The sequence below is a fragment of the Giraffa tippelskirchi genome, chromosome 9 (genome assembly GCF_054371585.1).
Source record: "Giraffa tippelskirchi isolate mGirTip1 chromosome 9, T2T-mGirTip1v1.2.pri, whole genome shotgun sequence".
In the NCBI taxonomy this organism is placed as follows: domain Eukaryota; kingdom Metazoa; phylum Chordata; class Mammalia; order Artiodactyla; family Giraffidae; genus Giraffa; species Giraffa tippelskirchi.
Window position 1 is genome coordinate 95,895,966 of NC_137283.1, and position 15,573 is coordinate 95,911,538.

Here is a 15,573-nt window from a genome sequence, read left to right on the forward strand (position 1 = left end):
TAAGTATTCTGTTGTATTGTTATACACAGTTTACTTAACTAGTCTCTGATTGACCTGTATTTAAGTTATCTGACAAGCTTTCTTTAATGATATACAATTATAAATATAATTATCTGTCTAGTTTTGTAAATTTATCTTTAGGATAAAAATTCCTTAAATATTTTAGTGAAATGATATATTCAATGTAATTTTTATAGGTTTCTCTAATAGTTCTCTAAAAATTGTATTAACTTATATTTCCTCTATTATCTAATTTTGGATGATTCAAATTCTTCACAATCATCAAGAAATATTTAGCTCTTTATTAATAAATAGATATTTACCTGTAAGACTGCATAATTAATGCTTTTAGTTAATTTCAGAAGACAAAGTTTATTTGAGAAACAAATCATGTATTTGGATGGCATAGTTTTGTGTTTTTCACCAACAATTCACTTATTTTTCTTGAGATTTTATAGTCAGCTTCTTTATTCAAAAGACTGAATTGGAAAAGTTTAAATAGTTAATATTAATTAGTATTAATATGTTCTGAAACGACAGTAGCAGAATGTCTTTTATGCCATTCAGGAACAGTAAGGAGTTCAGATTATCTTAAGCATTCATTTTGCAGCAGATGAAATATGAGGCTTTACAAGGATAAAGAGACCAAGAAGATCGTATACTTTGAAGTATTATTGGAGTATGGAATTCATTAGAACATGATTTTAAAATTGCTCAAATTACATTGCCTATTGCTCATTTTAATATAAGGTTAGCCTTTTCCTATTTTAACTCAAACAGAGTTAGGAAATATAAAAGTCTGATATTTTACCTATAGCCAGAAAATGACCTTTTCTTTTCTCTCTTTTTTTTTTTCTTTTTTACTTTTTAGACAAGCCAAAACCAACTCCAAGTAAGTGTACCATACTAAAATTTTAAGAATTTTCTATTTAAGTATTTAAATTTTATAATTTCTTTGAATTGTACATGCAGTGAAAATTATTGTCCTATGTTTATTAATGCAACAGCTATTATGACATTACCTACATAAATGATTCCTATTGACAAAGAATAGTGTGTATTTTATTCATTAATATTTGAAAATATATTTGAGTTCCAATTATACTATAGCAGATTATGTGAGGGAATGCCTAAAATGACTTCTGTTGTCATTATCTGTGTAATTAATGCAATTACCTTAACTAATACTGTGCACATAAAAACAAGTGGAAGGGTTAATTCTACATTATCATAGGTTAAAGACAAATAAATAACATTTTTATATTTTGTCTCACTACTATGACCGTAGTCATTAGGAGTTGAGATTATTTTTGTGATATTTTAAAATCTCGTCTCTTAACCCCACTCATTGCACTAAGTCCTTGTTATACATGAAGTTGCTTTATAAAAAGTTAATAAATGAATGTGTGCATGTACATGTTCAAATCCTGTTAAAAGTTTATGTAATGGAGATTTATAATTTGTAATTGAGAAAACCACCCAAAGGTCTTTAAACTGATTCATTCTACCATGTATGAATAAACTATTTAATATTAATTTGTATAGTGGTTCTATTTCCAGAGTAGATACCAGTTATGTTTTCAGAAATATTAGTTACCAATGTATCTCTTTGCCATTTTGAGTATGTGTCTATTGTCACTACTTTTGGAATTAATACAAAATAACATGACAATGAAGTTCAGTTGTCTGCTACTGGAAAAACAAAATTATTCTTTCCTTTCATTTTTCTTCCTTTTTTCTATTATTTTTTTCTAAAGAGAAAACACCGGAAGTAACAGAATCAGGTACATATTTGCTTTCCCAGAGGAGGTAACGTAGATCTGTAGGAATAGTATTTAAATTTGAATCTCTATATAGCTGTGTAACATTAGGGAAAATCCATTAACAGCTCAGATTCCCAGTTTACTCATCTATAGAACAGACATAATGACTTTCCAAAAGGCTTGTGATAAGTATTAAATAAAATAACATATGTAACATTCCCACTACATGCTTGGTTGTCACTCATTAAATATTGGTGTCCTTCTTACCCTTGTCTGATAAATATAGTTAAAGAAAAGTATCAGTCAGTCAAAACTCTGATTTAAAAAGCATGTGTCCACATTTTCCTCACAGATGTATTGTGACTCTTACATTGTTTTCACTCAACAGTTAATTTATTGAGTATTCATAGCACTAATCAAATTTTCATTTCCTAAAGGTAACAATAGAAAATTTGAATGTTTTTTTCTGTTACTAGTTTAAACTTATTAATAAATGCATGGCTTACTCTAGCTTTACTTGAAAGCATGTACAAAAACAAAACCAGAAAACAAAAGGAGGGGGTTGTGCTTTATAAAACCAAATAACCAAGGATAACAGAAAAATACATGTTCTTACACAAGGAAGGGAGACTTTATCTTCACATTTTTAAAAGTAGAACCTTGACCCGCTTTCACTTATGGGATTAAGTTTCATCTGCAATATTTACTCCAAAACTGAGTAAGAAAATTATGTTTTTAAGCCAATGGTTTCTTGTTATTTTTCCCCCCTAGCAAAAAAGAAAATTGAAAAATCTGAAAAGGAAAGTAAAGGTAAATACATTTTAAGGCATATATATCAAATTAGTGATAAAAGCACAGGAATCAAAAATATGTAATTATACAAATTATATCACTTAGTGGGACGTTCTGGGAGAATAGCATTGAAACATGTATATTATCATATGTGAAACAGAACACCATTCCTTGTTCTATGCATGAGACAAGGGCTCAGGGCCGGGGCAATGGGATGACCCAGAGGGATGGGATGGGGAGGGAGGTGGGTGGAGGGTCCAGGAAGGGGAACACATGTAAACCCATGGCTGATTCATGTCAATGTATGGCAAAAACTATTACAATATTGTAAAGTAATTAGCCCCCAACTAAAATAAATAAATTTATAAAAAAAAAAAAGAAAGAAAAAAAAAAAAGCAATTCCTGAAAATATGGATATTGGTTTTAAAGCGTATATCAGAAATGCAGCTATTTGGGGGGTTATTCATGCGAGGAGTGTAGTATTGCATTATTATTAGATATCTAAAGGGAACAGGACGTTAGATCTTAAAGCAAACTCCATCTGTTATTGTTATATTAACACCATAGAGTTATTTTCATATAACTCCTGAATTGTAAATATTGACTACAAAATATGTAGTTTCAAACTTAGAAAGACCTATGAATAAATATGTATATGACTCTACCATTTTATCTCTATAGGAAAAGCAGAAATGAGACATCTTAAAGAAGCAAAAGGTAATTTTTAAAAGTATAAGTTTTCTGAAGTCAAAATATTTTGAATAAATATGTATATGACTGTGCCATTTTCTCTATAGAAAAAGCAGAAATGAGACATCTTAAAGAAGAAAAAGGTAATTTTTAAAAGTATAAGGTTTCTGAAGTCAAAATATTTTGAATAAATATGTATATAACTGTGCCATTTTATCTCTATAGAAAAAGCAGAAAGGAGACATCTTAAAGAAGAAAAAGGTAATTTTTAAAAGTTTAAAAGTTTCTGAAGTCAAAATATTTTGAGTCAAAATTTATTTATTTCAATTTTAAAGAAAACTTTTCTTTCTGTATGCAATGATTGCTGGCCTGATTAAAAGAAGAAAAGTGGTAAATAATCATAGCATGTGGTAATGACAGTGTCAAAGGAGCATTGGATGGCAGGCCACGCCTGCAGTGTGCAGTCATGTGTTGGATCATTGGTGAGCAACTGGTTAGAAGCTGCATTGCAATGCTGCTTTTTTATCTTAACTTTAGTTTTATTTATTTAGGAAACTACATAATGTAATAATCACTGATTTCCATGTTTAGTCATCTAAAAACCTTACAAAGGCCTTAATCATCAGAGAAATATTCTGTCGAGTCAGGAGGAAAGCATTCTTAGACATACCAAAAAGATTGTTAATAACAAAAGAAGACACTTTTCTGGTTTATACCTAAATTCAGTTAATCAGCATTACCCATTGTCTGTGGACTCAGATTCAATTTAAATACCCTGTAATCACTGAGTTCATGTCGTATCTCTGTTTATGCAGCTACAACAATCTCTTCAGCTAACATTTATTTTTCTTAGGTGTTAGCAGAAGAGAAAATTTTAAAAACACCTTGAGAAAATATTTACATATAATTATTCTCATGTTGCTAAAGCTTAGAGTTGATGTGAGCCAAATTTTTTATGAAGATTTGCTTTAAAAGTTCATATTTTAATTTACATTTTCTTTTTTATACAGTGCCAACAAGAAAAGAAAGTCTTCAGTTACACAATGTGACAGAAGGTAATCTTGACCTTTGTAAATCCTCAAATGCTATGTTGATGTGGAGATGCCTGAGTTATGTTGGTGCTTAATATTAACACTAAATTTTCTAAAGCAAGAAAGTCTGGCTGTTTATATAGTTCTAACAGCAGAGGAAGTGGACAGGTAGGAAATCGAACAGAATGCTTACATTTCAGTGGAAAACTAGGTAATGTGAAGAAATAGAAACTATTAACAACATAAACATTCATTAGATATCCCAGTACCTATCAGAAGGAAAAATTTATTATTGCAAAAAGACTTCCCCAGCATGACTACATTCAAGGATGATAGAGTAGTAAAAAGAGAAGGAGCCAAGAGTCTGTTTATCTGAAACTACATCAAATATAACTAATATAATGAATGTAGTTTTATTATTTATAAATTTATCTTTGAAATTAATTCAACAGATACAAAGTAGATAGTAGAGGGCAGATGCTAGCATGCACATGACAGGCAGGTGTTCTTCACCCAAAATGAGAATGACCTGTTTTGGTGATATCATCATAAAACTGTAAGATTATAACTGAATTAGTTAGTCTGGGTCATAAAATTTTAGGTGAATCTACTTAATTCAAAATGTAACAAAACATAAATGCTTTAGATTTTAAAATGCTAAGTAAACATGCCATAATTAAACAAAAATGTTCATTCAGAGTAAATATAGCTCTCTAGTCTGTGTGTATACTGGGAGTGTGGAGTGGGAGGAATCTAGATTTTCACTGGTCCCTGTTGCTGCTTCCTGTAGTGTGTATACCTGAAATGACGGGACATATTTAGACACAATTTTTAGTAATATTAAGGTGTAACATTTAGAGTAAGAGAGCAAATCAGATTTGCAAAATGATACAAGAACACAATTTTTGTATTGGAAATTTCTCCAAAAACATTATATCTTTTAAGATACTTAACCAGAAGAATGAAAAGTAATGTATTACTTCAAAAATGCACACCTATAGCCTTTCCTATTATTAATTCAATTTCTGTCTTAGCATAGACCCAGCGATCATTCACAGTTTAAAGTTGAGTTAATGTTAGGTGAAGGAAGTCTAACCTCTAGGAGTGTTTATAGAGACAGGAGTTGGCTCCAAGTGGGTGTGGCGTCAAAGACTTAAGCCCATCCAATCACATTTTAATATCCTACCACACTGTAGTAGGCAAATATAAGGGAAAGCTTTCTACCAATTAGAGCAGCCCAAAGATAAAGTGTGCTTCCCTGGTGGCTCAGACAATAAAGAATCTGCCTGTAATGTGGGAGACCTGGGTTTAATCCCTGGGTTGGGAAGATCCCCTGGAGGAGGGCATGGCAACCTACTCCGATACTCTTGCCTGGAGAATCCCTATGGACAGAGAAGCCTGTCCAACTACAGTTTCACTTTCAAAGACAAAAGGCACCACACTTTGTCCCCAAGGAAGTGGACTATTAGTGCTGACTAGAGGGCGGCTATCCAAAGGATTCTAGGGATTTGGACACTGGATGGATGCTCCTTTCTTACTGTATTGTGTGAGTCCATTTCTAAGATCTTCATATTATGAATACACGGCATGAAAAAATTGTTACATGTGAAAACATAAGGGATTTGATTTAGGTCATACCTGAATGGTCTAGTGATTTCCCCACTTTCTCCAATTTAAGTCTGAATTTGGCAATAAGGAGTTCATGATCTGAGCCACAGTCAGCTCCTGGTCTTGTTTTTTCTGACTGTATAGAGCTTCTCCATCTTTGGCTGCAAAGAATATAATCAATCTGATTTCAGTGTTCACCATCTGGTGATGTCTAGTCTTCTCTTGTGTTGTTGAAAGAGGGTGTTTGCTATGACCAGTGCATTCTCTTTACAAAACTCTATTAGCCTTTGCCCTGCTTCATTCTGTACTCCAAGGTCAAATTTGCCTGTTACTCCAGGTGTTTCTTGACTTCCTACTTTTGCATTCTAGTCCCCTGTAATGAAAAGAACATCTTTTTTGGGTGTTAGTTCTAAAAGATCTTGTAGGTCTTCATAGAAGTGTTCAACTTCAGCTTCTTCGGCGTTACTGATCGAGGCATAGACTTGGATTGCCGTGATAAAGATATACCCATTTGAATGCAGTTACAAAGAATAACAAGGAGATATAAGAAAGCCTTCCTCAGGGATCAACACAAAGAAATAGAGGAAAACAATACAACAGGAAAGACTAGAGATCTCTGCAAGAAAATTAGAGATACAAAGGGAAAATTTCATGCAAAGATAGGCTCAATAAAGGACAGAAATGGTATGGACCTAACAGAAGCAGAAGATACTAAGAAGAGGTGGCAAGAATACACAGAAGAACTGTACAAAAAAGATCTTCACAACCCAGATAATCATAATAGTGTGATCACTCACCTAGAGCCATACATCCTGGAATGTGAAGTCAAGTGGGCCTTAGGAAGCATCACTACAAACAAAGCTAGTAAGGTGATGGAATTCCAGTTGAGCTATTTTAAATCCTGAAAGAGGATGCTGTGAAAGTGCTGCACTCAATATGTCAGCAAATTTGGAAAACTCAGCAGTGGCCACAGGACTAGAAAAGGTCAGTTTTCATTCCAATCCCAAAGAAAGGGCAATGCCAAAGAATGCTGAAACCCCCGCACAATTGCACTCATCTCACACACTAGTAAAGTAATGCTCAAAATTCTCCACCAGGTTTTAGCAATACGTGAACCATGAACATCCAGATGTACAAGCTGGTTTTAGAAAAGGCAGAGGAATCAGAGATAAAATTGCCAACATCCGCTGGACCATCGAAAAAGCAAGAGAGTTCCAGAAAAACATCTATTTCTGCTTTATTGACTATGGCAAAGCCTTTGACTATGTGGATCACAATAAACTGTGGAAAATTCTGAAAGAGGTGGGACTACCAGAACACCTGACCTGCCTCTTGAGAAACCTGTATGCAGGTCAGGAAGTAACAGTTAGAACTGGACATAGAACAACAGACTGGTTCCAAATAGGAAAAGGAGTCCGTCAAGGCTGTATATTGTCACCCTGCTTATTTAACTTATATGCAGAGTACATCATGAGAAACGCTGGGCTGGAAGAAACACAAGCTGGAATCAAGATTGCTGGGAGAAATATCAATAACCTCAGATATGCAGATGACACCACCCTTATGGCAGAAAGTGAAGAAGAACTAAAGAGCCCCTGATGAAAGTGAAAGAGGAGAGTGAAAAAGTTGGCTTAAAGCTCAACGTTCAGAAAACTAAGATCATGGCATCTGGTCCCATCACTTCATGGCAAATAGGTACGGAAACAGTGGCTGACTTTATTTTTGGGGGCTCCAAAATCACTTCAGATGGTGATTGCAGCCATGAAATTAAAATACACTTACTCCTTGGAAGGAAAGTTATGACCAACCTAGACAGCATATTAAAAAGCAGAGACATTACTTTGTCAACAAAGGTCCGTCTAGTCAAGGCTATGGTTTTTCCAGTGGTCATGTATGGATTGTGAGAGTTGGACTACAAAGAAAGCTGAACACCGAAGAATTGATGCTTTTGAACTGTGGTGTTGGAGAAGACTCTTGAGAGTCCCTTGGACTGCAAGGAGATCCAACCAGTCCATCCTAAAGGAGATCAGTCCTGGGTGTTCAGTGGAAGGACTGATGCTGAAGCTGGAATTCCAAAACTTTGGCCACCTGATGCGAAGAGCTGACTCATTTGAAAAGACCCTGATGCCGGGAAAGATTGATGGCAGGAGGAGAAGGGGAGGACAGAGGATGAGATAGTTGGATGGCATCACCAACTCAATGGACATGAGTTTGGGTAGACTCCGGGAGTTGGTGATGGACAGGGAGGCCTGGCATGCTGTGGTTCATGGGATCGCAAAGAGTTGGACATGACTGAGCGACTGAACTGTACTGAAAGCATAAGTCTAACTTAGAACTAGTTGAGAATATAAGCACATTCTATTCATTGCTTCATTCAAGGAATGGTTCATTGCATCTAAATTCCTGTCTCTTTAGCCAATACTATTTAGAAAGGAAAGATTATAACATTAGCTTTTCTAAAGTATTTTTCTGAATTCCACTAACCTAACTTTTGTAACTTTGCAATTATTAGGATATATCTGAAACTCTACAAGTCTTAATGTAAAACATGTTATGCAGATTCCTTAAAAATTATATTTTCAAACGTAGCCCTTTAAATTAGACATTAATGGTATATGAATGTTACCCATTCTCTCTGTTTCAGAAAGTTAGAAAGTCTGCTATATTTAAGACAGTAATTTCACTTTATATCTTCATCCTGAATATATACAGCTTAATGGAAAAACATATTTGAAGAATTATAATCTCTCATTGAAACTAATAAATAAACGATTATTAAAAATTAGTTGATTTTGCATGTTGCTTTTTAAGATTAATATTTTACAGTCTATTGAGTATTTGTTTTTATTCATGTCTAAAAGGAAAATAATTCTCAGTAATGTATTTTATGGAATTTGCAAAGTTTAAAGCAAATATTTAGATTAATTATCATTATTATTATATCTAACATTGTATCTATAATTATTATTGTAATTAATTATAATGCAAAGTAATGCAAAGTAATTTCACTAGTGTTAGGTATAATTATAGTTTAACCAAAACAGTTTAACAAAGATCCTGATGATTTTATTAAGAGTGTTTAAAAGCATTAGTATGTTGTGACACCTGCAATGAGTAATAACTTTTTTGATGTCTCACATAATAGCAATTAAGCTATTCAAAGATCCATGTTATCAGACAATAGAGAGCTCCACTTATTCACTAACTCATGAAAAATAAGGAAGAAAGTCGAAAGATATTAAATACTTTTATGCAGTCTATTGATGTATAATATCTTTGTATTTTACCTGAGTTAAATAAGACTTGTTTTCTTTATTTTTAGTAGAAAAACCTGCAAGAGTATCAAGTAAGTACTGCTTGTATTGATAATAAATTCTCTTTGGCATACAGTATGAATTGCAAGCTGAAAGTCTTGAAATATTTATTTTTTTAATGTGTTCAGAAATTGAGTCATTTCATATTAAACCTTCTGACAGGATTTTGATGACTTTTCATCTTATTTATGTTGAAACTTAAAAAAACAAAACTGCATTATTGAAATAGCTTATAACAAATACCTTATCATGTTCTTGAGCCTGAAGATTAAAGTGACTTGCATTCAATACTTAAGTCTTTTTAGTGATTGAGGTTGAATGGAATAAAATAATCTTACTTTGGTCTTCAACCCCCAATCACTAAACATTTGGAATAGAGCACATCTGGTTGAGCAATAATCCTCACGTGGTGTTGTTTTCTAATGTTCATTAACTTAATTGTATGTCTGAAAAGAAGACATAGTTAGGACTTGGTCTAATCTTATATGTAACATACACTGACCAAACTTTCAGAATATACTCTGAAATACCAAGATACAGTTATAGATAGCAGCTCAAATGATACATGATACAACTATGAATTTTCCTATAAATCTTAAAATTCTGGGAAATAGCAAATTTCCTTCTCAAGTTTCCGGATTTAAAAAGACAAATCATTTTAAATCAGTGCTATCTAAGGCAGTATCACTAGAGCCACATCTGTAGTTTTAAATTTTCAAGTAGACACACTAAAGGGCTTCCCTGGTAGCTCACTTGGTAAAGAATCCACCTGCAATGCTGGAGACCCCAGTTTCATTCCTGGGTGGGGAAGATCCCCTGGAGAAGGGATAGACTACCCACTCCAGTATTCTTGGGCTTCCCTGGGGGCCCAGACTGTGAAGAAACCTCCTGCAATGCAGGAGACCTAGGTTCAATCCCTGGGTTGGGCACATCCCCTGGAGAAGGGCATGGCAACCCACTCAAGTATTCTTCCCTGGAGAATCCACATGAACAGGGGAGCCTGGCGGGCTGCAGCCCATGGGGTGGCAAAGAGTGGGAGATGACTGAGAAGCTAAGCACAGCACAGACACATTAAAAGGGTAAAAACAAATAGATGAAAACAATTTTAATATTTGTATCTGTCTCTGTTTTCAAATATTTTTTCAAAATGTAACCTATATAGAAGTATTTTGATAGTTTATGTAATTTTTTATTGAGCCTTTGAAATTGTGGGTGTATTTTACACTTATGGCACATTGATTTGTACTAGCTGTATTTCAGTTCCCTAACAGCCCAGGTGGTCAGTGGCTACTGCATTGGGCAGAGCAGTTCTCAGGGTTTATTGAGTGCTTCTGCTATGTTCAATATTTAGTGAGTATTGAGGACAATATAAGACCATCAGTAAAGGTGGTAATTGCCATATATCTCATTTAAAGTTCCTTGACTGCAAGTAATAGAGTTCCATATGAACTTGCTTTAGATATTTTTTTAAAAAAGGAAAATAATTACGAGGTTACAGCACTGTCTCACTGATGCACAGGCAAAGTTAATATTTGATCTTCAGAAAACCCTCTGAAACTATCTCACTCCACACTTCCCCTATGGCCAAAGGTAGTCAAGATGGATTTCATTTAGGAGGTAATTCTACAATTTGTATTTGAAAAATGGTTAGGATTGGATAATTGGCAAAAGAAGGTGTAAAGAAAAAACTCACTTCTCCTGTGTATTTCTCCTTTACTGTCATGCTACTACTACCACACTCCTAACACTTCTGACACCAGGCAAGTAGGATTGTTTTCATACCAAGCATTTCTCTGTGACACCAGCTGTTCTACAATTCAATTCAATTCTGATACTAATTAGACTTAGCACATCATAAGTTGCCAATCAAAAATTTATCTGTGAGCTGTTTGTATACTTTGGAGATTAATCCCTTGTTAGTTGAATCATTTGCAAGTATTTTCTCCCATTCTGTAGATTGTCTTTTTGTCTTGTTTATAATTTTTTTGTTGTTGTGCAAAAGTTTTTAAGTTTAATTAGGTTTCATTTGTTTATTTTTGTTTTTATTTCCATTGCTCTAGGAAAAGGATTCTAAAAGATACAGATACAATTTATATCAAAAAGTGTTCTGCCCATATTTTCCTCTAGGAGTTTTATAGTATCTAATCTTAAATTTAGGTCTTCAGTCCATTTGGAGTTTGTTTTTGTGTATGATGTTAGAGAATGTTCTAATTTCATTCTTTAACATGTAGCTATTCAGTTTTCCCAGCAGCATTTATTGAAAAGACTGTCTTTTCTTCATTGTATATTCTTACTTCCTTTGTTGTAGGTTAATTGACCATATACGTGGGGGTTTATTTCTGGGCTTTTTATCCTGTTCCATTGATCTCAATTTCTGTTTTTGTGCCAGTGATGTGCTGTTTTGATTACTCTAGCTTTGCAGTATAATCTGAAGTCAGGTAGCCTAATTCCTCCAGCTCAGTTTTTCTTTCTTAAGATTGCTTTGGCTTCTGTTAGAAAGCAGTGAGAAGTAAGAACATATAGGTTGAAACTATGAGGTAGAGAACCTGCCTGTCAGGGAACTCTAGACTTATTGCCACAGATGGCTGTGGTTTATTTTATGTAAAGGAGTGAAATGTGGAGGAATTGTTGGAAAGTCTAACCTCATAATAGCAGTAATAGAAGTAGTAAGAATAAGAGTAGTGACTGAAAAGAGAAATGCGTGAGGAAGAAAATATACTGATTCTGGTGGATAAGGAGATATAAATGTCCAAGACATCATGGAATAATGCATTTTAATAAGCTTGTTTTGTGTGTATATGAAAATTATGTTTTTATAGCACATACTTTCCATCATGCCTTTTTAGAGGTAATTATCAAAAACTGCCTCAGATACATATCAAGTAGAACATACGAAAGATGATTTAAACTAAAGAACCATTGTTCTTTTTCTGAGCTCTCTTTTCAATGTTATGTAACTTTTCTTTTGTCAGACTTCTAAGTTATTTTTTAGCTATTTGTCTTTAACTAAAGGAAGTTGATGAAATAGTTCCTTTGTGCTCATTGCTCCCTTCCAACCGTTCTCTCCACCCCTAGTGCCTGTATCTCTTGTCTTCTGAACAGAATCAGGTCTTCCACCTCTGCTATATCATTTTTTTCTGCTTTGGTGCTGCATGCATACAGACCATTATTCATTCCTGGATTTTTTTGGTGGGAATGGGGGAGACTGTTAATATGTGGGAAAAGATTGATGTAAAAGAGAGAAGCAGTATCTCTTTCTGAAATCTCGTGGCTTACTCTGATTGAGATTCTTGAAATCATCCTGGTGGACTAGATTCTCAGCTACCTGAAGGTTTGTTTTAGGAATAAAAAATAATCAGCAATATAACAGCATTTCTTTATTACATCAGTGAAAGTAACATTGCAAAATCAAAATTTCCATGATTCACAGACTATTGTGGTTTAATTGATGTTTGTTCTGTGGGTTTATTTTTTCAAAGGATATAGATTTCTAATTTCTAAATAGTCGTTTAATTTTCATTCTGTATTTTTTACTTTGTATGTATGGTAAATATATAATGAAATTACCTTTCCACAGAGTTTTGAGGAAGACATCAAGAGGCATGAAACTGTACTATATTTAAGATATAATTACTGATACTTTAAAAATTAAAAGCAAAGCAAATATTCACATTCTTGAATTTTAAAGTGTAATTATTTCTTGCTGATATTAATATTTTAAGGCTTTGGAAAACTTCTTCTTTGAGAAAAAATTGTGTACAAAAAAATTATGTGAAACATCATTCCCAGGAACTTGCCTGTCGGCAAAACATGAAACAAAGCAAGGGAATGAGGAACTACATTCTTTAAAAGCAAACGGGCCAAGGGAAGGCTTGCACCTAGAAGAGTATCAAGGTTCTTGACATAGCTGAGACACTGACAGTATATTTATATTATATTTATAATTAAGCAAAAAGATTTCATAAGAATCCATAGTTTTTTGTTCTTAGTATCTACCAGTCAACATTTAAGTAAAGCTAGGTTGGCTTGCCCCTCAAAATGAGTACTTTAAAAGAAGTGATGTATTAAGAACATTTCTTGAAATTATTCTATGTAGAAATTTAACTTTGACATCTTTTTCTGTAACATTTTTCTCCAATCATAGGTAGTGAGGATTTTACTGCTAGCACCTCACCAAAATTATCTGTGTAGACAGGTTTGAATCACTGTAAAGTCTCTGAGATCAAATATTTATATTAAAATAATGAATTTAACTTTTTCACACAATACTGATAAATTTTAATCTTTTACAGAAGTTAATTTACTTTTTAATAAAACTTCAAGCAAACCCAGCAGAGGACTAGCCAGGATTTCCATTTTTTATATAGCTTCCTTTGTTGCTTTCATTTGTAATTTGCTTTTTAATGCTCTCTAACTTTTAAAATGCTCATTCATCTTTTGGTTCTGCATTTTTTGTGTATAAATTTGGTAAACTAATAAGTAATTTGCATCAGTATTAAAGTATAGTGGATAATTTTAGATATCAAATTCGGCTACTTTGTGATTTTGTCTGAAAATTTAAATAAGCACGGATATAATTAAAGTTTCTATGGATGTAAAGGCTAATAGTCTTTTTCCTCATTTACATGTTTGATATATCTTAGGTTAAGCACTTCTTTTAAAGAATTTTAATTACACATAACTGAAGTATACCATTTGTCATTAATAAAAGCATAACCTGTTTTTATTGATTATATATCCCTGGATTGAAAATTTTCAAGAATTTCAGAAAGCCAGAATTTCCTAATGAACGTGTTACTGCTATTTGAAAGAAAGTTTGACTTTGTCAGACAATCATGAAACTATTAATGAGTCAGTGAACTATAAAGTGTTACTATAGTGGCAAAAGGAACTAATTCTCTTAAACCCTTAAACACTGAGTATGCTTTGGTTTATGTTAATATTATGTGTAATTCCCTTTTATAAACAATTAAAATAATGATCTTTTCTAAAGAAATCAGATACAACCTAAAGTCCTGTAAGAGTTAATTCATGACTAAATCAAATTATTTATGTTATCTCAGACTAATTGATTTGCTAATAAAAATATTAATAGTATGCCATTAACTAATGGTGGCATATCAACACTTTAACTTTCAAAGAAGTGAATCAATTTTGTTATTACACAACATATGCCAGTCACATTTCTAGCACTGTGCAGAAAGCTTAAGTATATAATTTGATGCAGTTACAGAAAATGTCTTGAAACATTGTTTGCTTTACTTTTACAGAGTAAGTTTGAATGGTGTTATTAATGCCAGTTGTATCTTGAATTCATTTTCCTAATGTTGACCAAAATATTTCCCCCAAACTAAGCTAAATTGCATACACTTTAAATGACTATTAAATCACTCTGTGGTCTATTAAAATTGTTTGACCATTTTTTAAAAAGAGTATCTCCATTGATTTAAATAATTATTTTATAATTACCTTATTCATTGTTGAAACCAGTGGGATTGATTAAATACTTAAAAACAGAAAGAGCAAAAAGGACCATCCCATTTCTGAATTAATTCCTCAGGAAATGAAGATTTAACAAGAAAGATGATTATCCTTTTCTCTAATTCATCTTGGCATGCAAATTAATGTTAAAATTTAAATTTACTTTTCTTCTCCACAAGCTCAAATTATTTAAAGGTATTTTATTATTTGATATCTTACGTAAACAAAATAACATGTAAGTAAGTGTATATTTAAAAACTAGATACTATGATGTGACTTTACTTCTGAACTCTCTCCATCCTATCTCTTGATTCCTGATAGAAATAACTAATACACTGATTTTTTTTTTAATTCTCTTGATTTTTTTTCTAATTTTATCTCACATTGTAAGATATATTCTGAGGTGTTTGTTTGTTTGTTTTTTTTTTACTTAATGCTATGCTTCTCAAATCCTTAAGTGTTTTATGTAGTTACAGTTCATTTTCAGTGCTGTATAGTACAGCACTTTGTGAATAAATGCGTTTTAATCTATTCTACTATTGATATATATTTGCTTTGATTCTGATTTAAGATTTTTGTGTTCCTTTAAACATCTTATTATGTATGTTTATTTTATTACTCTTTACCCTTTCTACACATATTGCAAGTAATAAATTTTTCTTCAAGTACTACTTCAATAGCCTCTCCCAAGCTTCTTTATATGTAGTATTTTCATTATCATTCATTTTAAAGTATTTCTTAATTCCATTGTAATTGTTTAATTAGTATATTTCATAGATGTTTTAGAATTTTAAATACTTTTAACATTTCCAAGCCTATGGGAATTATAAAGATCATCCTCTATTAATCAACTTCTAACTTAATTGTGTAGTAATTAGAGAAAATGGTCTACTG

At 32.7% G+C, this 15,573-nt stretch overlaps 1 protein-coding gene across 50 annotated transcripts in view; it reads left to right on the plus strand.

Moving 5' to 3' along the window:
* Positions 1–15,573, plus strand: part of TRDN (triadin) — a 408,839-nt gene that overhangs the window by 377,641 nt on the left and 15,625 nt on the right. For 32 of the 50 annotated variants that reach the window (XR_014065592.1, XM_081530502.1, XM_081530504.1 and 29 more), the window contains 8 exons: positions 872–892; positions 1,758–1,784; positions 2,535–2,573; positions 3,237–3,272; positions 3,353–3,388; positions 3,471–3,506; positions 4,256–4,300; positions 9,207–9,230. Coding sequence is in view for 41 of the 50 variants with exons in the window: in XM_081530502.1 (XP_081386628.1) it covers positions 872–892; positions 1,758–1,784; positions 2,535–2,573; positions 3,237–3,272; positions 3,353–3,388; positions 3,471–3,506; positions 4,256–4,300; positions 9,207–9,230 (264 nt within the window). In the remaining 9 variants the exon portion in view is untranslated. Of the gene's footprint in view, positions 1–871; positions 893–1,757; positions 1,785–2,534; positions 2,574–3,236; positions 3,273–3,352; positions 3,389–3,470; positions 3,507–4,255; positions 4,301–9,206; positions 9,231–15,573 lie in introns of those variants that run through there. The other 18 variants (XM_081530503.1, XM_081530506.1, XM_081530510.1 and 15 more) reach the window with 3 other exon arrangements.